This window comes from Heterodontus francisci, chromosome 3, assembly GCF_036365525.1.
Source record: "Heterodontus francisci isolate sHetFra1 chromosome 3, sHetFra1.hap1, whole genome shotgun sequence".
In the NCBI taxonomy this organism is placed as follows: Eukaryota; Metazoa; Chordata; class Chondrichthyes; order Heterodontiformes; family Heterodontidae; genus Heterodontus; species Heterodontus francisci.
In genome coordinates, this window is record NC_090373.1 from 106,972,569 (window position 1) to 106,996,295 (window position 23,727).

The window sequence follows — 23,727 nt, forward strand, 5'->3', positions numbered from 1 at the left end:
AATCTTCTTTGGCCTCCTTATCTCGAGAGACAATGGGTAAGCGCCTGGAGGTGGTCAGTGGTGTGTGGAGCAGCGCCTGGAGTGGCTATAAAGGCCAATTCTAGAGTGACAGGCTCTTCCACTGGTGCTGCAGAAAAATTTGTTTGTCGGGGCTATTACACAGTTGGCTCTCTCCTTGCGCTTTTGTCTTTTTTCCTGCCAACTGCTAAGTCTCTTCGACTCGCCACACTTTAGCCCCGCCTTTATGGCTGCCCGCCAGCTCTGGCGAACGCTGGCAACTGACTCCCACGACTTGTGATCAAGGGAATAGGAATTAGATAAATTACCAAAAGTAATACTTTGTGATGAAGCATGAGGCCATTTAAATATATAGAGATGCATTTATTTTCAAAGAGTCGGACATACAGAAACAGTTTACGTTTTCCAGCCAAAATTAGTGAGTCTTACTCCAAAAGATTGAAATTTGACAGACCTGGGCCTCCAGAAGTGAAGTGCATCACCATAATACAAATAGCTTAAACATAGCATGGCATTTTAATGAAAGCTGTTACATAAGATCGTAGTTACATTTTCGCAGATAACTTACATGAAAATATTGCATAACAATAGCTTACAGTACATTTCCCATAATTTCATGAAAATAACCCATTGTGCAAATTTAAATGTTCCAGGTGCAGGAATTATATTTATAGGCAGGTACATGCTTGCAGCAAACTGACCAGTACCATTTTATCTACAGGTAACAGTTACAATATGGCAGTAACCTTCCCGTGCTTCACCAAGTGATGAAGTAACTAACTTGCTGCTAGTGTATATTGGGGCATTGTGATCTACAGTGGTGAAGTACCTTGTTACTGGTGCAGAATAGTAAAATTTAGTCCCAACTCTTTCTGGTGGTGAAGATGATGGTCCCAGAAATCCTTCGGCCTGCTACACCGGTATGTGTGTGGCAGTGAGGCTGATTCCTCCAGAGTATCTAGGGTCAGGAAGGCGCTACCTTATTTCAATATTTTCAGTGGGCACTCATGGCAGTATGGCCGCATTTTCAGCACCCAATAGAGGAAGGAGGGAGGAGAAGGCACTGCTGGCAAGCTTGCTCGCAGGGACTGGCTGGTGCCACTGGCTCGAAAGCTTTTATTTAATGCCGTCTATTACCTTCCTTTATTAGAAGACTGATATGCCTGAGCACACTGGCATTTCTCAGATCGAATCCACTTCCACCACTACAATAACTCGGATACCAGGCTTTTCCTGGTATTCAGATTGCTGTGTGGAAATGAGCTACTGCTCATCCTGCCCTAGGCCCTACTGGAAAATCTTGCTGGCTCCTCTCGCGGGTGGTGATCCAGTGTTTCCAGACTCTGTCCACTTCTCGTCCCGCACCAGGCCTCCTGTGTTGTCTTTACCCTGTTTCCCATCCCCCCTCCCACCCCAGGACCTGAGGGAATTGGGGCAAGTATCTGTAGGATTTAAACAGATATTCAGTAAGTGGGTTATAAGTGAAAAAAAGAAGGGCCAAATGTGGTTCTGTGTAAGTATAAATTGAAAGGTATTATTGATGGAAGTTACATATCTCTAGTAACCAACACCTAGTGTTAACTATATACAGTATCATTATTTTTAAACCCAAATTAATCACAAAATGGGAACAATTTTGCTGAAGGAGGGTAATTTTTGTGAAATTATGGTGCACAATGATACATGGAAATAAATTAACATAGCATTATAAAATTGGATTCAATGAGGTAAGTTAAGATGATTTCAAATTTTACATTTGTTCAGTGTATTTTGCATCTTTTTGCAGTTCATAAAATATATAATTGCATGTATGAAAATGGTGCACACAATAGCAGTAAAAGTTGCTTCATTATTATGTAAAATAGATATAAGTTATCAGTATCAATTCCCATTTCTTATTTGAATATGAATTTTATGCTCTAATCAATATCAGTGTCATGGAGAGGCAACAAAAATGGCACAGCTCCAAGAATCAGTAACTTTCTTGTACAAGCATCAATAAAAAACATAAGAGACAGATTTTCTTTCAACAACAAAACAGATATTGGCAGAGGCTAGGAGCAACCATATTAGAGTTACCATAACAACAAGCTTCCATTTTATTTTCATGGCTCAGTATTTGGCAAAAGATCAGAAAAAACATATTTAAAAGTGGCTGAAAGAAAAGAGAAAGAAAACAGTGCATTTTCTTAAAAGAAATAAACGTTTCTTTCATTGATTTGAAAATGGTATGAAAATAATAACATTTTAACACTTTTCCTTTAACTGGGGCCTTTTTCACTGTGATCCACATCAAAGGGATTTTTTTTTGAGGTGAATGAGTTAAGGAATGGTGCATGTTAATAAACACAATAATAAGCTTTATCTGCTGCTTTTGCCAAAGTTTGTATTTTACTTATTTTAGAACCATCCTCCAGGACTTAAAGCAAAGCTGAGTTAGTTAATGCAAATCCCCTCTGAAGTCTCACATTTTTGTGCAACTAGTTTTCATTTTTGCTTCAATTCATCATAGTTCAGAGGAAAAAACATGTAATTCATCTAAATTTTCCAGTTTTTAAACTTTAAAGCACCATTCACACCTTTTAGTGAGCTGAATATTACAGAGGGCAACACATTAAAGGTTTATGTATCTGCAACCTTTGCTTCATTTATAAGCAATGTTTAAAGGGGAACATCAGCCATTTAGCAGAAGAGGAATAAATGCCATTAAATTAATGCAAAATATTATTTTTTGTTTCCCTTTTCTCAATTTCACAACTTAAAGACGCTGGACGTTGTTTTAAATGGGCAATTCAATTTGCAACAGCAGAATAATAGGTATTATTTGAAAAGTTTAAACTGTATTTTGGATGCCATTGCACTGTGAATTTTTGGGATTTCATATAAATATTTAAATGATATTTAATGGCACTTCTTGCAAGCTCCCAAGCTTAAATTGCCATAGCACTATGAAAAACATAATCTTTCATCAATGTCCTCCATTAACTCAGGAACTAGAAAGCTCCAGGGTTTGAAGAAATGGAAAGCTGTCTGCAAACAGAAGGCATTCAATCAGTTTCATTCCCTTGCTAACCTTTAGAAAGCACATAACCCATGCTTATCAAGTGTCTTATTTATATACAGTGGCTGTAATTCAGATTTTATACAATAATAAAAATAAAACTATCAGCACAGACTCTTGTTTCAGTGAATGAGAAAGATCAAAAATATTTAGGAACATGATGAATGAATGATAATCTACCTTAAATGCACTTCAAATGGAATGATGTGTTATGCATTCTCATCACATTAATGCACTACGTAAATATGTTTTAATGTCCGAGATTTGGCAGAATGGATTATATGGAGTGCAAGTGAACACAATCTCACAAATAAAGAGCAGTCTCTTACATAAATGCAGTGCATACACATCACAGCTGGAATCAGTAATTTTTAGGCAAGTATTTTTGACAGATCGATTAGAAGTCTTGTGAGGTGCTTGAACTATTTAAAAATGCATTGAAAAATGAACACCAGCACAGTGAGAAAATTATAGCCAGAGCTCCAACAGTCAAACTCCCAACTTCAGTCATTTCCCACTTCTGACAGAACAACATGACAACGTCCCCTGTTTGTGTCAGCACAGCAAATTGAAAGTAGATTTCAGTAGTGCTATTAGATCTTTGCTTCGAAGCACATTTCAAATAATATTTGGCACCAGGAGCACTATATTTTAAAAGTTTATTTCTAGGTCAGTGTCAGAGATCAGATATTAATACAATTTAATGGGCTACAGGATGAATCACGCTGTACCCATTTTACAGACGTAAAACAGGAGCCCAAGGGTTCAATATGGCAGGCAGCATGTGCAGGCATTCTGAATTGGAAGTGCACATATTGGTTAGGGCAGCTCCGTAGGCATCCAGGGCACTTGCCTCAAACTTGCATCTTCCAATTGGTGATGTGGCGATGGGGGCAGGGTGGGATGGGTGCTTAATCTCATTTCGGGCCCCTTTGCCAAACTGCACAGTGCATGTTCCAGTCAGTTTCTTCAGATGCTCAGTAGTCCTTAAAGGAACTGTCTGTCACCCAAAAAATACGTTTAAAGTTTTAATTTACATTATTGTGGAGCCAGGAAAAATACTCCTCCCAACTCCACATTAAAGTGGTGAGCCCATGCTGGCCTCTGCTTGCCACCACACCTGCCTTGGACATTCTTGAGAAGCTTGGCCAGTGATTGAGCTGGCTGATTTTGCAGCCTCCACCACCCCATCACAACTGTCAAGCTGCCTCTGGGGCCACGAATGCCACCTGCAGCTTGCTGGTACTATCCTAATGAGGCCCGTAAATTAATTTGCCGCGGTCCTGTCGCAAGCCTCACCAGGCACGTGCAATGTACGGCACACTGGCAAAATCCAATTTCTAAGCCAAATTTTTTCAATGACTCTTATGTTGTTAACAAGATCAAAGTTCAGCAAAGTCATAAAGAAGGATTATAGTTGACCAAACTGCCATATAATTTCAGTTATAAAAGGTTAAATTATCCTCATTTGCTATTTTTAGTTAAAAAAGTAGATGTGATCTGGAAATATTACTTAATTTTAATGACTAAGTATACAAGAGTATAAATGAATGGAGGAAAATATATGCCAAATCGAGTTTCTGCGCTTAGCCTGTTTTTCACCTTTTTGCCACTTTATTCTTGACACCTTGTTAGAAGTAGCCTTGGAACATTTTTTATGAAGCAGCATTGTTTCTGACACCCAGCAAGAGGACAATGCATTCCTCATTCACAATGTCACTTGACAGGACTTCATAGCAATATAAAAGTCAGGAGGGGAGGCCACGTGGTCTATCAAAATTGAGCTTTCTTTATGTACTGGAAGGATGACCTTTGATGGTCTTTCTCCAGTGTCAACATGATGGAGGAATGCTGCGCACAAGCCAATACACCAGTTCACATCTTTGTTATGTCCTAGAGCTGAGTTTTACATACAATTTTGGTAAGCTTGCGCTCTCAGCACAGCATTTTGGTAGATGGATTGCAGATCAGAAACTATGGCCAGAATTTTCTGAGACAGCAGAAGTCCCACCGCTGGGGCCAAAAGTGGGAGACAACCCCGCTTCAGTGGTCGGGGCCACATTTTGCCAGCAGCAGACAATTAAGTGGCTGCTGCCACGACTGCCATCTAATTAAGGACAGCCGCCCACCCCCAAGAGCTGCTGCCCCAATCAGAAGGCTGCCACCTTAGCAGCACCACTCCTCTTGGTGGCCAATGCTGATGCTGCAGCTACAGGATGAGGGTACCTCAATGGAAAGTCGCCCTCAAAGAGGGGTAAGTGGGGTTGGGGGTAGCCAAGGCCTGGTAGGCAGCGCTATTGCCACAAGGGTGACCATTACCACCACGAGGCCCCTCAGTGGGCCATAGAGTTTTCCTAGAGGGCCCTTCCCCTGGACTTCACTGGGCAGTCTCCCCACGTGGCGGGCCCTCCCAACATGGGCAAAATGCCCGTGGAGATGGGAAATGGCCCTTAATTGGCCACTTCAGTGTCTCAATTGGTCTCCTGACAGGCAGCCTATTTGCCAGCTTTTTTATCACTGGCAAAGTGTCATGGTGGCAGGAAAACGTCAGGCACCCCCCGATCCCTTCCCACACAATTTTGACAGCCTTTCTGCCTTCCACCCACAAAAGAGCTGGTAAAATTTAGCCACACATGATAGTACAGGACATGATAGTACAGGACATGATAGTGTAGGACTTTAATATGCAGGTTCAATTCTCTGATTTACACTTATGTCTTGAAAGGCTCTGGGCTGAATTTTATGAGCCCTCCGACATCGGGGGTTGTGGCAGGGGGCTCAGAAAATTCTTTCGGGAAAGGCCCACCACGACCCCCCGATGCCAAGAAGGCCCCGCTACATTTTACCGGCGACAGTGAGGCCTTTATTTCAATATTAAAATTAAGTTAAACAACTGAAAATTAACTTACCTTGGCCCGGCAGCCGTCCAATGCTGATATTCCAGCCGCAGGCCGGAACTCGTGCTCCATTCGGAGTTCCAAAGCATGACACTGGTGGGAAGGGGGCGGGGTGGGGGGGGTGGCGGAAGCGGGGAAAACACTTTGTGTTGCCTGAGGGGATGTTGGGAAGAGATTGAAGGGTAAAGCTAGCAAAGTTCGGGGGGGCAAAGTCTGCGATGAGAAGAAAAGTTTTTTATTGGTCTTAAACACTTTTATTGGTCATTTGGTGGGGGGGGGGGGGTTGTGGTGGGAGAGCGGTTTTGATCAGTTAATAAAGTTTTAAATTTCAGTTTGCCCTCCATGTCCCTTTACAAATTAAAATGGGCAGTAATTGCTGGCAACCCTTTAAAAATGGCACCGGCGCCTGTGTGGTGGCGCCGGACACCGTTGCTGGGGATGGAGCGGTCGCCCCCTCTACATCATCAGGGAAAGCTACTCCGCCCCCTCCATTTAAATGAGCCCCCGCACAAAATATTGCGGGGACTCAGCGATGGCACATCCATGCGAGGGGACTGCCAAGATCAGAGCACACTGCCGCGATTTGCGGTGCGCTCATAAAATTCAGCCCTCTGAATCAGGATGAATTTAACCCAAAATATCTTCCAATTAGAGGTATTAGAAAGCTATTGATAAATAATACAAATATTTCACTTAATAATACTTGAGAATGTGCGACAATGCATTACTTTGATGAAGAGAAGGCTGTCTAATTTAAATTCACCTTAAAGATTTTCCTCCTTGACAAGAATGGTGTCAAGCTTTGGTGTCTGTTGCAAAAGCTATATTTGCATATTATTCATATTGTGACACACTCGGAGCAATTGGTAAAAAAAAAGTATATTTCAAGGTGTAAGTGCAATCTCAGTACAGTGAACGCTGCCGGCATAACAAACGAGGGACCCAGCATTGGGAAGCGGGGGGAGCCGCTGAGGGGACCCCCCCCCACTGCCCATGTTCACGATGCCCCTCCTCCTCTCCCGCCCTGACCTATCTTAAGCCTGGTCCCAGCACAGCTCATGTCTGGTCGCTGCAGCTCTGCAAGGCCGAGTCTTCCGGCGGCAGGGTCCTAAATCATACGGAAGGCCTGCCACTGACCATTTAAGTGCCTGATTGGCAATAATCAGCAGCACAAAATTCCACCCATAATATGCATCCCATTGAAGGAGATTCGTAACACGTTTTCATTGCTTCAGATGCTGCATATAATTACATTGTGAATTATGAAAGAGAAAACACTTCTTTCATATGTTGGATAAATATTCATAAATGCAGGAATTGAGAAATGGAGAAACCTTTTTGAGTATTGTATGCTCTTTAAAAGGTTACAATACAATGCAGTTCATGGCAACAGTCTCCAAACTAACACTATAGTTTTAGCACAAATCAATGATGTTGGGAAAGGTAAGAATATATCTTTCAGTAGTATCTTTACTGATTAGTTTGACATTATTTGGTCAACATATACCATATTGATTAAAGAAAAACTATGAATATCTTTCATTAGCATGGTGAAAACTGCCTAATTCAATGATGACATATAATTGTGAAAATAATAGTCATAGAGTTATGCAACACAGAAACAGGCCCTTCGGCCCATCGTGCCTGTGCTGGCCATCAAGCACCTAACTATTCTAGTCCCATTTTCCAGCACTTGGCCCGTAGCCTTGTATGCTATGGCATTTCAAGTGCTCATCTAAATACTTCTTAAGTGTTGTGAGGGTTCCTGCCTCTACCATCCCTTCAGACAGCGTATTCCAGATTCCAACCACCCTCTGGGTGAAAAAATGTTTCCTCAAATCTCCTCTAAACCTCCTGCCCCTTACCTTAAGTCTCTGCTCCCTGGTTATTGACCCCTCCGCTAAGGGAAGAAGTCTCTTCCTATTATAAACTATCAATGCCCCTCATAATTTTGTATACCTCAATCATGTCCCCCCTCATCCTTCTCTGTTCTAAGGAAAACAATCCTAGCCTTTTCAGTCCTTCTTCATAGCTGAAATACTTTGGTCCAGGCAACATCCTGGTGAATCTCCTCTGCACCCTCTACAGTGCAATAACATCCTTCCTATAGTGTGGTGCCCAGAACTGTACACAGTACTCCAGCTGTGGCCTAACTAGCATTTTATACAGCTCCATCATCACCTTCCTGCTCTTATATTCTATGCCTTGGCTAATAAAGGCAAGCATCCCATATGCCTTCCTAATCACCTTATCTACTTGTGCTGCTGCCTTCAGTGATCTACAGATAAGTACACCAAGGTCCCTCTGACCTTCTGTACTTCTTAGGGTCCTACCATCCATTGTATATTCCCTTGCCTTGTTAGTCCTCCCAAAATGCATGAATACTCCCAAATTAAGCTGCAATGATAATAAGTTATCAAATAGGAGCAAAACAACCACATGATTTTACCTGACAGCTGCTAAATGCTGCTGATTATTTCAATGATTTAGCTGTTTTCATATTTCAATAAAAGATAATTTTGTTTAAGCTCAGTAAGGACTTCACATCCTAGTCATTGCATGAAGATGGCTTATGAACAAATCAGAACAATGGAAGACATAAAAACAAAGGTAATATAAAACCAACAGACCAATGGACACAGAGAATGAAATTTGCCATTAAATATATGGCAATACCTTAAGTTCTCAACCCATCTGAGGAACTGAACACACCAATGTTTTATCAGGAAGAGTTGAATTATACATGAAAAGAGTACACTTCAAGAGTTGGTTCATCAGCAGAGCAATGTAAGAAAACATATTTTCAGAGATGTGCAACAATTAAATAACATGGGTGGGTGGAAAACATTATAGGCTTCAGTAAAGAACATATAACATATATTAGTTTTGATAGAAATGCCCCATGTGGAACCTATCGGCTAGGACTTCCAATTTCAGCACAGCCTAAAAGGGGCGGTAGCTGATTGGCCAATTTACCCTGCTCAATTTTCCTTTCCACCTAAACAAAAGTTGAAATCTCCAATTGTGTTTTCTGCCATAAGTATGGTTTAGCTTTTAGCTAAACTAACTCAGTGTACCTGACACTGGATTCATAATTTTGTCTTAATAACAAAAAAGCCTCAATCAGGACTTGAGCCAAACCTCAGGTTCATCTTTCTTTTCCAAATTCAACAGCACACTCTTGGAGCTAATTTCCCAGATGCAACCTACTGCAGTTTGTTTATATTGCATTTGGTTAGGACTTATGCAGATTCTACTAAATCGAAATGATCTATTCAGATAATGAAATTCAAGAACAGAGTTTTCCAATTAACTTTAGTGCTCTGTCTGGGCTGTCGCTGCACTTCACTTTGTGACCTACTGAAGTATCTCTGAATTCCAATGAAAAGCTCCAATAGCATATGCTCCTGATGTTACACTCCATTGTATGTATCTGGTTTATTCCTGCTCTTGGCACCAGTCTTATTTACAAAATATCACAGAAATGTAAAATTAAGCTCATAAATCACAAAAAATTATAGAATAGTGATGTTCTTATATCAACCTTGGCTCAGTGGTAGCCTACTTGCCTTTGAGTATGAAGGTTATGTGTTCAAACCCTCCAGCGACTTGAGTACAGAATCCAGGTCGATGCTCTGGTGCAGTATTGAGGGAGTATTTTGAATGAGACATTAAATTGAAGCCGTGTTTGCCCTTTCAGGTGGGCATAAAAGATCCCACGGCAAGAGGAGCAGAGGACTTCTTGGTGTCCTAGGCAACATTTATCATTTAACTAACATCACCAAGGTAGATTATCTGGTCATTCATCTCGTTGTCATTTGTGGGATTTTGCTGTGTACACATTGGCTGCCAGGTTTTCCTACTTTACCGTAGTGACCACACTTCAAAAGTCAGTTATTGGCTGTGAAGCCCTTTAGGATGTCTTGAAATGCAATTTGCAAAGGCAAGTTATTTCTTTTATTTCTTATACTTTACAATAAGAATGGTATAATGTCTAGAACCCCTCATAAAATAGTAATGGGTGTGGCACAATCTTAGCCACTATATGATACTCCTATCATCGATGACATCTATAATTAGTGCAGACTGGTAAACTCACAGCCGCAAGTTTTACATTGCTCTAAAGAAGCCCATATTTCCTGTCAATATACTATATTTATCCTCTGTTCATCACAAGTTAAAAGCATACAAGGAAAAGGAGATTTAATGGAAAATATCCTTAAATCATAAACATTGGTGTGGTCATAAAAAAGAAACAGGATCTTAGAATGTATCACTTGAGGGACAAAGCATAAGTCCCAGGAAGAGATCATTAGGTTTTACAAAATGCTGGTCCTTGAGACTTTTGTACAATTCTGAGTTCATACCATAAGAGGGACAGCCTGACCTTACCGGTAGTACATAGAAGGGCAACTAAATTGAGAAATAGGATTAAGCACATGTGCTTTGAAGAAAGCCTTCAGATGTTTACATTCGAAATAAAGGTGGCCTAGAGGTGATCATATTGAAGTATCTAAGATCCCAGAAAATAAATAAACTGGATCCCAAAGGAATGCTCAATCACCAGCACAAGGGAACATAGACTAAGTTTAGATGAGAAAAAGTGGACAAACAGAGAAAATATAATGTATTCATGTAGAGGAAAATCAATGGACTGAACTTTACTGACCTTCGACATCAGGGGTCGTGGCGGGGGGGCCCGGAAAATCCTTCCGGGAGAGGCCCGCCACAGGCCTCGATACCAGGAAGGCCCCGCCCCATTTTACCGGCAGCAGTGAGGCCTCGGGGTGGCACCCCGCCGTTCAGCAAGGAAAATCTAATTTACATATGTTATTAAAGCTTAATGAATGTATATTAAGCTACCTTTCAATGACGACCATCCAATGCCGATATTCCAGCTGGCGGTATGGCAAAAACGAACGCGATTGGTTGAAGGGATGGTGGGAAGGGGTTGAATGTTAAAGTAACGAAAGTTCCTGGGGGAAAGGCCGAGATCTGAAATTTATTATTTTTCGGGGGGGTTGACAAATAACCAACAAATTATTCATTGGAGGGTCAGTGAGGGGTTTGGAAGTGTGAATAAAAGTTTATTTTAATTGTTTGCACTACCTGTCACTTTAAACATTAAAATCCAACAGAAGGGCCTGAAGCCCTTTAATTATGGCACCAGCGCCTGCGCGGTTGTGCCGCACGGCGTTGCCGGGGACAGAGCACCCGCCCCCCCTCTATGTCATCAGGGGTGAGCGTTCCACCTCCTGCATGTTAATGAGCTGCCGCGTGAAATATCGCGGTGGCTCCGTGGCGGATGTCTCGCGAGTAAGCTGCACACCTTTTGAAGCTCGCCAGCGACAAGCTGTAAAAATCCAGCCCAATATGTGAAAGAACCTACCCGGGGGATGGACAAGTGGAGAATGATATAAATTTCAAGAGGGTGATGGATATATTTTTGTCAGACAGGGCTATTGAAAGGTATAAGAAAGTAAATGGAGAGGAGGTCTGTAACTTTTGAGATGAGCCAAATGGTCTGAAATTGCCTTTTTCCCCTACTGTGGAGTGTTCAAAACCAGAGGCCATAACATTCACTAATAAATCCATTCAGAAATTCAAGAGCGAATGTGGAGCTTGCTACCACATGGTTGAGGTGATTAGCATAGATGCATTTAAGTGGAAACTAGATCAGTACATGAGGGAGAAGGATATATTTATTGGGCAAGATGAAGCAAGGTGAGAGGAGGCTTCTGTGGAGCATAAACACTGGCATAGACCTATTGGACCATATGGCCTTTTCTGTGTTGTAAAAAGCAATTCTATGTAAAACAGAGATGCAATTATAATTGTAGAATAAGAGACCCAGTTCTCAGCCTGGTTTCTATTCCTGCCAATTATTTATCATGGAGAAGTTTCTCTACTTTTGAGGGCACTGTGTGTCAGAAAAGAATCATTCTTAGTGAAGTGCTTTGAGGTGTTCTCATTGTGCTAAAGCACGATACAAATGCAAGTATTATTCTTATAGTGTTACCCCATAAAACAATCAAACTGACAAGAAATACTTAACCCTTTACGTGGGCAAAACTACTTTTCTCCTACCAAAATATAACCTTTTTGAAGGAAAAGGCTGTAGGTGAGAGCAAAAGATTAAACAGATAGCATTTAGTACAGGCTGCACAACATGTAAATTTGGCTCAGAAAATATTTTCTGTTATTTTACACTGAATTCTGGCTAATCTTGTGGATTTTGAATACTTTCCAATGATGGTAAAAGAATATATTTACAATAAAGTTGGCACTTCCACTTGTTGAATAAAGACATCATTCACCAACAGTTACCATCCAAACAGGCAGGCAAGGATGGATCTGCAAATATTACAGCCTATTATTAATTTGCAATGTTCATACCAAGTGACATGTTACCATCATAGTTTACACAGAATCCTCTGCGTTAAGCACACGACCCTTCTTGAAGAAGTGCTTTTCTCTTTCATGATAAATGAATGGCCTGGAAGCTGTCAGTCCAGGGAAAGCAATGGTTGGGTATTCTCATCATCTTTATCTATGTGTTTCAGAACTCCAGCTTCGACCACTGACTGGGACCTGAAAGTAAAATCAAAGTGTATTCAGCATAAGGATTAGTCAGAAGTCCCTCGATGTTGGGGGTCATGGCTGGGGGGGCCCGCAAAATGCTGCAGGGAGAGGCCAGCCTCAACCCCCGACATCAAGAAGTCTCTCCGCTGGATATTAGCAGCGGCGGTGAGGCGTCGGTATGGCCCCGCCCCCACCCCACCACCGCTTGGCTGTGAGGCCTTCATCTAAATATTCAAATAAGCAATAATGAAATACAAATTAATTTACCTGCCGCCACTGGCCGCCCCTTCGCCGAATTTTACCGCCGCCAATCGCAACTTGCATGCCTTCGGAACTCTGCACAGAGTTCCGAGGCAAGACACTGGTGGGAGGAATAAAATTATCAGAGTGGGCGAGGTGGGGGAAGCGTGGAAAACCTTTTTCATTGTATGTAGGGATGGTGGGAGGGGGTTTAGGGTCAAAGGGAATAAAGTTCGAGGGGGAAAGGTCATTATGGCTAACTAAATTTTTTTGGGGGGGGATAGGCCAAAGCAAAGACTATGAGCATTGTGGGGGTTGGAGAGGGAATTGCACGTGTGCACAAATATTAATTTAAAGCTTAATTGACCTGGCACCTTTAAAAATGTAAATTTCCTCTAAGGACTGGAAGCCCTTTAAAAATGGCACCGGCGACTGCACGGTGGCGCCGGACATTGTTGCCGGAGAAGCTGCGGCTGCCCCCTCTACGTCATTGGAGGCAGCAGTTCCGCCCCTCCATTTAAATGAAGGGCGCTGATAAAATTCAGCCCTTTCAGTTCCAGTCATCCTTTCAGAGTGTGCACACTCTTCTCCTAACACTTCAAGCGTGAGGCTATTTTTCACTCCTATTTAATTATTGAAGCTGCAGTGCCCTTAATCCAATGATCAATATTTTGCCTTTAAATGACTATCATCATTTTGGAATCTATCAACAAGAGAGTTGAGGTTTCTACAGGCTGGACAGAAAATTCAACTCCTGGCTGCCTGTTTTGCACCTGAAAATGGGTCGCCATCAGTTTAAAATTAGAGAGGCATCTCTGCCTAAGGGACAGAAAGCAGAGAGTAGTGATGAACAGCTGTTTTTCAGACTAGAGGGAAGTATACAGTAGTTTCTCCAGGGGTCGGTATTAGGACCAGTGCACTTTTTAATATATATTAATGATCTGGACTTGGGTATACAAGGCATAATTTCAAAGTTTGTAGATGACATGGAACTCAGAAATGTAGAAAACAATGAGGAGGATACTAGCAGACTTCAGGAACACTGAGATTGATCAAATGGCAGACACACACTTGGCAGATGAAATTTAACGCAGAGAAGTGTGAAATGTTTTCGGTATGAAGAATGAGGAAAGGCAATATGAACTAAATGATACAATTTTAAGCGGGGGTGCAGGAGTCGGGATACCTCAGGGTCTGTGTACACAAGTTTCTGAAGGTGGCAGGACAAGTTGAGAAGGCTATTAAAAAGTCATGTGGGGATCCTTGGCTTTATTCATAGAAGCAGAGAGCATAAAAGCAAGGAACCTTTATAAAACAGTGGTTGGGCCTGATCTGGAATATTGTATTCAATTTTGGGCACCACAATTTAGGAAGGATGTCAAGAGTCCTGGCAGAGAACAAAGAACAAAGAACAGTACAGCACAGGAACAGGCCATTCGGCCCTCCAAGCCTGTGCTGATCTTGATGCCTGCCGAAACTAACACCTTCTGCACTTTCGGGGCCCATATCCCTCTATTCCCTTCTTATTCATATATTTGTCAAGATGTCTCTTAAACGTCGCTATCGTATCTGCTTCCACCACATCCCCTGGCAGCAAGCTCCAGGCATTCACCACCCTCTGTGTAAAAAACTTGCCTCGCACATCCCCTCTAAACTTTGCCCCTCGCACCTTAAGCCTATGTCCCCTAGTAACTGACTCTTCCACCCTGGGAAAAAGCTTCTGACTATCCACTCTGTCCATGCCGCTTATAACTTTGTAAACCTCTGTCATGTTGCCCCTCCACCTCCGTCGTTCCAGTGAAAACAATCCGAGTTTTTCCAACCTCTCCTCATAGCTAATGCCCTCCAGACCAGGCAACATCCTGGTAAACCTCCTCTGTATCCTCTCCAAAGCCTCCACGTCCTTCTGGTAGTGTGGCGACCAGAATTGTATGCAATATTCTAAGTGTGGCCTAACTAAGGTTCTGTACAGCTGCAACATGACTTGCCAATTTTTATACTCTATGCCACGACCAATGAAGGCAAGCATGCCGTATGCCTTCTTGACTACCTTATCCACCTGCGTTGCCACTTTCAGTGACCTGTGGACCTGTACGCCCAGATCTCTCTGCCTGTCAATACTCCTAAGGGTTCTGCCATTTACTGTATACCTCCCACCTGCATTAGATCTTCCAAAATACATTACCTCACATTTGTCTGGATTAAACTCCATCTGCCATTTCTCCGCCCAAGTCTCCAACCGATCTATATCCTGCTGTATCCTCTGACAATCCTCATCATTATCCGCAACTCCACCAACCTATGTGTCGTCTGCAAACTTACTAATCAGACCAGCTACATTTTCCTCCAAATCATTTATATATACTACAAACAGCAAAGGTCCCAGCACTGATCCCTGCGGAACACCACTAGTCACATCCCTCCATTCAGAAAAACACCCATCCACTGTTACCCTCTGTCTTCTGTGACTGAGCCAGTTCAGTATCCATCTTGCCAGTTCACCTCTGATCCCGTGTGACTTCACCTTTTGCACCATTCTGCCATGCGGGACCTTGTCAAAGGCTTTACTAAAGTCCATATAGACAACATCCACCGCCCTTCCTTCATCAATCATCTTCGTCACTTCCTCAAAAAGCTCAATCAAATTAGTAAGACACGACCTCCCCTTCACAAAACCATGCTGTCTCTCGCTAATAAGTTCGTTTGTTTCCAAATGGGAGTAAATCCTGTCCCGAAGAATCCTCTCTAATAGTTTCCCTACCACTGACGTAAGGCTCACCGGCCTATAATTTCCTGGATTATCCTTACCACCCTTCTTAAACAAAGGAACAACATTGGCTATTCTCCAGTCCTCTGGGACCTCACCTGTAGCCAATGAGGATGCAAAGATTTCTGTCAAGGCCCCAGCAATTTCTTCCCTTGCCTCCCTCAGTATTCTAGGGTAGATCCCATCAGGCCCTGGGGACTTATCTACCGTAATGCTTTGCAAGACACCCAATACCGCCTCCTTTTTGATAATGAGATGACTGAGACTATCTGCACTCCCTTCCCTAGGCTCATCATCCACCAAGTCCTTCTCCTTGATGAATACTGATGCAAAGTACTCATTTAGCACATCACCCATTTCCTCTGGCTCCACGCATAGATTCCCATCTCTGTCCTTGAGTGGGCCAACCCTTTCCCTGGTTACCCTCTTGCTCTTTATATATGTATAAAAAGCCTTGGGATTTTCCTTAATCCTGTTTGCCAATGACTTTTCATGACCCCTTTAAACCGTCTTAACTCCTCGCTTAAGTTCCTTCCTACTGTCTTTATATTCCTCAAGTGCTTCATCTGTTCCTAGCCTTCCAGCCCTTACAGATGCTTCCTTCTTCTTTTTGACTCGGCTCACAATATCCCGTGTTGTCCAAGCTTCTCGAAACTTGCCAAACTTGTCTTTCTTCCTCACAGGAACATGCTGATCCTGGATTCTAATCAGCTGACATTTGAAAGACTCCCACATGTCAGATGTTGATTTACCCTCAAACAGCCGCCCCCAATCTAAATTCTTCAGTTCCTGCCTAATATTGTTATAATTAGCCTTCCCCCAATTTAGCACCTTCACCTGAGGACTACTCTTATCCTTATCCACAAGTACCTTAAAACTTATGGAATTATGGTCACTGCTCCCGAAATGCTCCCCCACTGAAACTTCGACCACCTGGCCAGGCTCATTCCCCAATACCAGGTCCAGAATGGCCCCATCCCTAGTTGGACTATCTACATACTGTTTCAAGAAGCCCTCCTGGATGCTCCTCACAAATTCTGCCCCATCCAAGCCCCTAGCACTAAGTGAGTCCCAGTCAATATTGGGGAAGTTAAAATCACCCACCATTACAACCCTGTTACCTTTACATCTTTCCAAAATCTGTCTACATATCTGCTCCTCTACCTCCTGCTGGCTGTTGGGAGGCCTGTAGTAAACCCCCAACATCGTGACTGCACCCTTCCTATTCCTGAGCTCCACCCATATTGCCTTGCTGCATGACCTCTCTGAGGTGTCCTCCCGCAGTACAGCTGTGATATTCTCCTTAACCAGTAATGCATCAGAGGGAGTAGAAGGGTTTAGTTGAATGGATGAGGAATGAAAAACTTCAGTTTTAGGGAGAGACTGGAGAAGCTGCGCTTTTTCTCCTTGGAACAGAGAGGGTTAAGAGGAGATTTGAAAGAGGTGTTCAAAATCAAAGACAGCATTGATAGAGTAAATAAGGGGAAGCGGTTTCCAGTGGCAGAACCGTGGGTACCCAGAGGATGCAGATTTAAGATGATTGGCAAAAGAATCAGAGGTGACATGCAGAAGCATTTTTTTACACAAGTGTAAGACAGTAATATGGAATGCACTGCCTGAAAGGATGGTGGAAGCAAATTCAATAGAAACATTCAAAAGGAATTGGATAAATACTATAAGGAGGAAAATTTGCAAGGCTATAGGGAATGAGCAGGGGAACGGGTGTAATGGGATAGCTCTTTCAAAGAACCAGCACAGGCACGATGGACCAACCAGGCTCCTTTTGCACTGTATCCTTCTAGGAATCATTGATACTAACTGAAAATGAACAAAAGTCTGAACAACAGGGTAATTAAGTAGAATTAATAGCTTCTTATACTTCCATTCTTGTTTTGTTTTGGTAAGTAATCTCAACTGTCAGTAATTTTAAGATTTTAATGAATTTTACAAAAAAAAACGCAGTTGGTTATATATCTGTCAAAATATTGATAACAAATTGCATGCTCCCAAGTACAGATTTAAATTTTGCATTGAAATTGTAATTGGAGAAACAAGCAGGGTGCCCAACTGTGGTTCCATTCCAGGAAAATCAGAGTGCATCATTGATCACTCTTTGAAACTTAACAAAGAACAGACATTTTTTGAATGTGCTCACAGCTTTGGAACTTTCTCAGCTCGTTCCCTTTCTTTTCAGTTTAAACTCATCCAATCCTTGTTTACTTTTAAATTCTGAGATTCACTGGGACAACACTGCAGATTTGATTTGAACAGAAAATAATGATTCCCTCTTGTTCGACCCAGAATTCAAATCACAATTAAATCAAGTAAATAAACACATTTTAAGGTACAAGTATTAACTAATTTCGAAATGTAGTGTTTTTGCATTGCACTGACATTATTGGGTAGAAATTGGTATGTATTGTACCTGTTTCTTGGGTGTAAAATAGGCACAATGCTGACCACTTTAGCAGTGGGACAGTGAGTGCCCAATCTGCACAGGCATTTGGACTACTGCTAAATTCATCAGACCCTTTTTTTCAGACAGAGGCCGAAAACCCTTGTGAGCATACGAACATACATACGAATTAGGAGCAGAAGTAGGCCATTTGGCCCCTCTAGCCTGCTCCACCATTCAATAAGATCATGGCTGATCTGTTTGTGTCTCGAATTTCACACTCCCATCTACCCCCGATGACCATTGATTCCCTTAAATCTTCCGTTGAAGAGTCCTGTGCAAAATTAGGCTGCTCTGAGTGGTGCAGGCTTGAATGGCCTTTTCAGTTCGGGTTTTCCAGGCACCCATACAGCCTAGCAAGAGGCCACTACCAAAATAGTAAGTAAAACATTTTATATTACTATTAATGTAGATCCAGGAGGAGCTGCTGCCTGCAATCAGCCCCCCTCCTATTTTCTTCTCCTCACCTCCATGGAGCCAGGAAGACAGCTAGATTTTGGTTGCCTCGCCGGGGGTAATCAGTTGGGCTTCGGCGAGGCAAGGGTGGTCGGTTGGGGGGAAGGGGGGTGTGTTGGGTGCTGGGGGTGGTTGGGGTAGCGGGGCACCACCCACCACCCCCCCAATCCCAGGACACTGAGAAGCCACCTGCTTTTCCCAGGCAGCTTTTCCTGGCTCCAGGACACCCGCTTGCCATGCGTAAAATACGCGTGGAGGGGCCGGCCGCTTTTCATCCCCCCCCCGCCCTACATAAAGTGAGAGCGGAGGCTGGAGTGGGTCGGGAAAGCCGCCAGAGCCTCCCGCTCCATTTTACGCCACCCCACCAACCCCCAACCGCCCCCCACGACCTCCCCCGCCGCCATCTGACTCGTTGGGGTGGTGCAAAATTCCAGCCATTAACTCTGTTTCCCTCTCCACAGATTCCCCCAGACCTGCTATGTATTTCCAGCACTTTCTGTTTTTATTTCAGATTTCCAGCATCTGCAATATTTTGTTTTTATATTAATCTGTGGAGGTGCAGGCAAGAGGATTGAGAGCCCTGGTGCGAGATCAACATTTGGTAATTGACCTCATAAATGATAAAACAGTAAAATCATCGAAACATTATTTCATTCTAGTAACTACTTTTATATTTATAAAAGCACCAAATAAATAATTATTTTTCTAGCTCATGTTATATTTAATACTTACAAAATATGAAAACGTTATTTTTAATTACTGTATTTTGAGATGTCTTTTGTTTAAGACCTACGGGTTGATTCCCTGTTCAGGCATGAATTGGGCACAAATGGATAATTTGGGTGCAAAGGACAGCAGGTGCTACAAGATTTTCCATTCATTGAACTCATGGATTAAAAATCCTGCAGAACTATTTTCCATTAGCTGTCCACTCCAAAATCAAAACTTAAAAACCTCTCATAGCCACCTGTCACAAATTAAAAGAAACACATTCTTAAGAGCTTTGAAACCGTTAAATGTCCACTTTGTATCTGATCTGAGAGTTGCTGTTTTGTTATTTGACAGGTTTTCTATTTGATGATAAATTTATCTTGAACATATATAAATGGTGACACAGGTTTGACAAACAGAAGAATACAGACCTCTTCATGGATTTTGGAGAGAGGCTCTTTTCTACATCTTTGAAAGACATATTATAGGAATCACTGACATATTCATTGTCATCATCATACTCATGCTCCAGCAGAGTTCTTGCCCAGGTTCCCATATCATAAGGCGGCAGCATCCCTCCGAATTCTGAAGGCAGGATTTCCGGGTGTATAAGCTGATGGAGACTGTTTAGGTTATTTCCATGCATAAATATCTAGAAAGATAAAGCAGCAATTAGCACATAAACATAGATACCAGAAATAATAAAACAGTAATACCTTTCAAATTATTTTTTTAAATCAAAATTAATAATACTGGTATCCAGCAGAATCAAGCATGGTCCTTAATCTAAATGTTTTGAGATGTATTTGCCTTTCTTTTTCATATATGCAAATTCTGTGTCACACTTGTATGGAACAAGAGAAAGATCGCTATTAATTTCCTGTTGGTTTCTTCTGATTAGCGTGAGGAGCTGGGGATTTACAAGCAACAGCCAATCTACAAAGAACAATTACCCCTTATGTGTGAAGCCTCTAACTTATCTCAGGGAATGTTTATTTACACTGATCACCCCTTAGATTAGATTAGATTAGAGATACAGCACTGAAACAGGCCCTTCGGCCCACCGAGTCTGTGCCGAACATCAACCACCCATTTATACTAATCCTACACTAATCCCATATTCCTACCAAACATCCCCACCTGTCCCTATATTTCCCTACCACCTACCTATACTAGTGACAATTTATAATGGCCAATTTACCTATCAACCTGCAAGTCTTTTGGCTTGTGGGAGGAAACCGGAGCACCCGGAGAAAACCCACGCAGACACAGGGAGAACTTGCAAACTCCACACAGGCAGTACCCGGAATCGAACCTGGGTCCCTGGAGCTGTGAGGCTGCGGTGCTAACCACTGCACCACTGTGCTGCCTTGTTGTCTTAAAAGGGCAGTTTAGGTTACACAAAGAGCCAGATTTTATTCCGGCAACAGGGGGTCCAGCAGCGGGCCAGAAGGCGAGGGGAGACCCTGCCTCGGCCCTCCATCAGACCCCCATGGCTCTCACACGGCAGGCAGGCAGGCAATTAATTGCCCGCCATCGAGAATGCCGTCCCTTGAAGGGACAAGTGCCCTCTCTCTCCAGAGCTGCCAGCCAATCGGGAGGCTGTCAACTCTGTAGTATCAGCAGTGTCATTGGGAGCAGTAGCCACTCTCAGTACTGCAGGAGGCCCTGCAGTAATGAAGACTGGAGGAGACCCTGAGAGAGGTAAGTGGGGGCAGGGGTTGATGAGTGTGAGGCGGTGGGGGGGGGGATTCTTCCTGGGGGAAAGTGGCAGCCTGCACCGCTGAGGGGGGTCCTTCCGGGGGCCCTAGTTTGCCCTCAAAGGAGGGACCCCCTGCCGAACCTGACAGGGGGCTGCCAGGCTTTACATGCCAGCATCACCCCACAGCCGCAGGCCCCTCCACATTCAACAAAATGAAGTCTAGGCGGGAAGAGGCCCAAGCCATTTAAGACCTCAATTGGCAGGGGGTGTGAAGGCCGTCCTCGGCCTTCTCTGCCCCAGACAAAATGGCAGGGGGCCCGGGCAACGTCAGGAACGGCACCCCCTGCCATTTTATTCCCCCCCCCCCCCACCGCACATCCCTGCCCATCTCCAAGGGCAGCACAAAATTCTGCCCAAAGTTTCTTTGCAGTAGAACAATATGTTGTACATTACTTGCAATTTTCCCTCTAATTTTCTTTGGAGTTCAAGGGCGATTTGTTTAAGTGCGCGACCCCTTTAAATCTTTATTGCGCTACTTCAACAACATAACGGCACCATCTTGTGCACAGCCTGTCCGGGAACCTTTAGGTTACTGCACAGCTGAAAGGGAACATTGATTACATGCTATGATAGTCCTTAAAGAACATGGACAATTATCTAGTTTTCATACATTTTCAGTGAATTTTTGTGCTCTTTAAGTTGGAAGTTAGAATTTTTTTCCCAATTTCCAAAACACTTAGGTCAGCTCTAGCATGGGCAGGTGCAAAGGTCTCTCTGCTGAACCGGCGCCTGAACCATAGAACAGCATAAGAGGGGAATCCATCTTAAATCCCAGTATCTTATTAAGAGGTTAAAATGAGAGCATCAACTAAAATGGATCCAGTCTGGCAGAATGAAATACTTAGTATCCATGCTTATACTTAACTTGGATTCTTGGAGGTACACAGTATACAGGATTACCTGTTAAAAGTGCATAACTGCTGCTGAATGAATTTCAGTGTGGCTACTACTAGATTTGTGAACAGCTGTTTAAAAGAAAATTATATTTATAGCAACACAAAAATGGGAATAAGACAACATTCGGTAATGGAATATTTTGATTTGAAGTTAGACTTCCATAAAGGAAATATAATAAAGGATGATTTTCCAACATTGCTTTCCTCATAAGGAAACTTGCCTGCTGGGAGCATGTATTATAAATTCAGGCAAGCATTGTAATGTGTGCTGAACACACCAGAGTTTCAAATATGTGTTATCAGTGGATAAGACTCCCTATTGAGACTGTAAAGTCATAAAATCACCCTTAACAGAGAAGTGATATGTTAAGCAAGCACCGTTTAACATGACAACTTGTTTGGCAAAACCTTATTTGTTTGCTTATGGGACACAATGAAATAAATCTGATCAAAATTCATTGCTGTATCTTGTGCACACAACAAGATAAATTAACCTGTACTCCCAGTAGGGAGCTGCACTTGAACAGAGTATAGGCTGGAGAAACTTCAAAAGACAGTCCTCTTGAATGATGATAATTGCACCATTGCTATGAATAATCTGTTACGCTTTGGTGAACAAAGGAAATTGTTAATTTTCAGGTCTACAGCATAGATACTGTTGATGTAGAATGCTGATAACAGATTGTAAGTAGCTTTATATCCTTTAAAAATCAATATATTTGTCTTACCCTTTTTCTGGTCTTCTCTTTCAGGAAGGGCCGAATGACAGTATAAAGAGCATGAATGTACCAAGGCTGATTGACAAAATGAATTCCTCCAAAACGAGAGGGAAAGCTGTCCTATAATGAAAGAAATAAACTTAGGAAGGAGTGAATCATCCAACTGTTACAAATGTGTATTTAATTCCAATGGATTTAAATGTTTTCCCCCTTCACACTATATGCAAGCAACATATGGGGGCTCTTGCAGCGATCACTGAAGCACAGAATTGCAAAGCTGTTGAATTCAAAATAGAGCACTTTTTCAACTAATGTATTTAATTAGTCTCTCAATCAGGAACTGTGGCCTCAAATTACTCTCAAACAAAATATTCAAAATGAGGCCTGCTTTTTATCATTAATTGTAAAACACAAGAGCCTATGATTTGGCAATGCGATTCCATCAAAAAATGGTTCTGTTAGCTGTAATGAGAAATATCAGCCAATCACAATGTATCTCAAACAACAATGCTTTAACACTTCTCAAGCACCTAATGAGCAAATTATGTCTAAATCTCACAAACTGGAATGTGCAATTATAGGAACAAATGGCTGATTGCCAGCAAAAAAAAGCATATTTCAATGACAAAGGACTCCCAAGCTCTGCTAGATGTTATAATGAAGCATCAGGCGAACATTCTTGGAGGGCAAGGAAGGGTCAGAAATAAATAGAAAATGCAGTTTGAAGGTTGAACAATCCTGAGAGGAAAGGAGGGAAAAATTGCATAAAGGTTTGAGCATAAGGGTAATACCTAAATATTACTGTAAATCACAAGCCCAGGAAAATAAGCACCCAAAAATGTTTTCTGGCAGAGTAATATTAACCAGGATGTGGCAAGTAAGATACTTATGGCCTAGAAATTGCTGCTGGTGATATTAGCAACAAACACTTAACCCATGTGTATTATAGAATCTGCATGTTATTGTAACCCATGTAAAATAAATGAGTTATCATTTGCGAGCAGGTGGATGTCATATTTGTCCATTAATGATAGGAACAGTAATTTGTGGTGTACAGGCTATAATAGTTAGATTACATAAACATTATTAAGCATGTCATCATGGGACTATGTAATGCAAGAAGGAATTTCCATGATCCACATCATCTTTATGCCTTGAGTCCT

General features: G+C 42.3%; 1 protein-coding gene across 1 annotated transcript in view; it reads right to left on the bottom strand.

Annotated features, from left to right (window-relative positions):
- Window positions 1–386: 386 nt before the first annotated feature.
- The window catches only part of clvs2 (clavesin 2), an 89,477-nt gene continuing 66,136 nt past the window's right edge, over window positions 387–23,727 (bottom strand). Inside the window, exons 3-5 of the mRNA XM_068025369.1 lie at window positions 22,574–22,684; window positions 19,619–19,839; window positions 387–12,567 (exon numbers count right to left, since the gene is read on the bottom strand). Coding sequence (XP_067881470.1) covers window positions 12,483–12,567; window positions 19,619–19,839; window positions 22,574–22,684 — 417 coding nt within the window. The 3' untranslated portion in view covers window positions 387–12,482. The remainder of the gene's footprint in view (window positions 12,568–19,618; window positions 19,840–22,573; window positions 22,685–23,727) is intronic.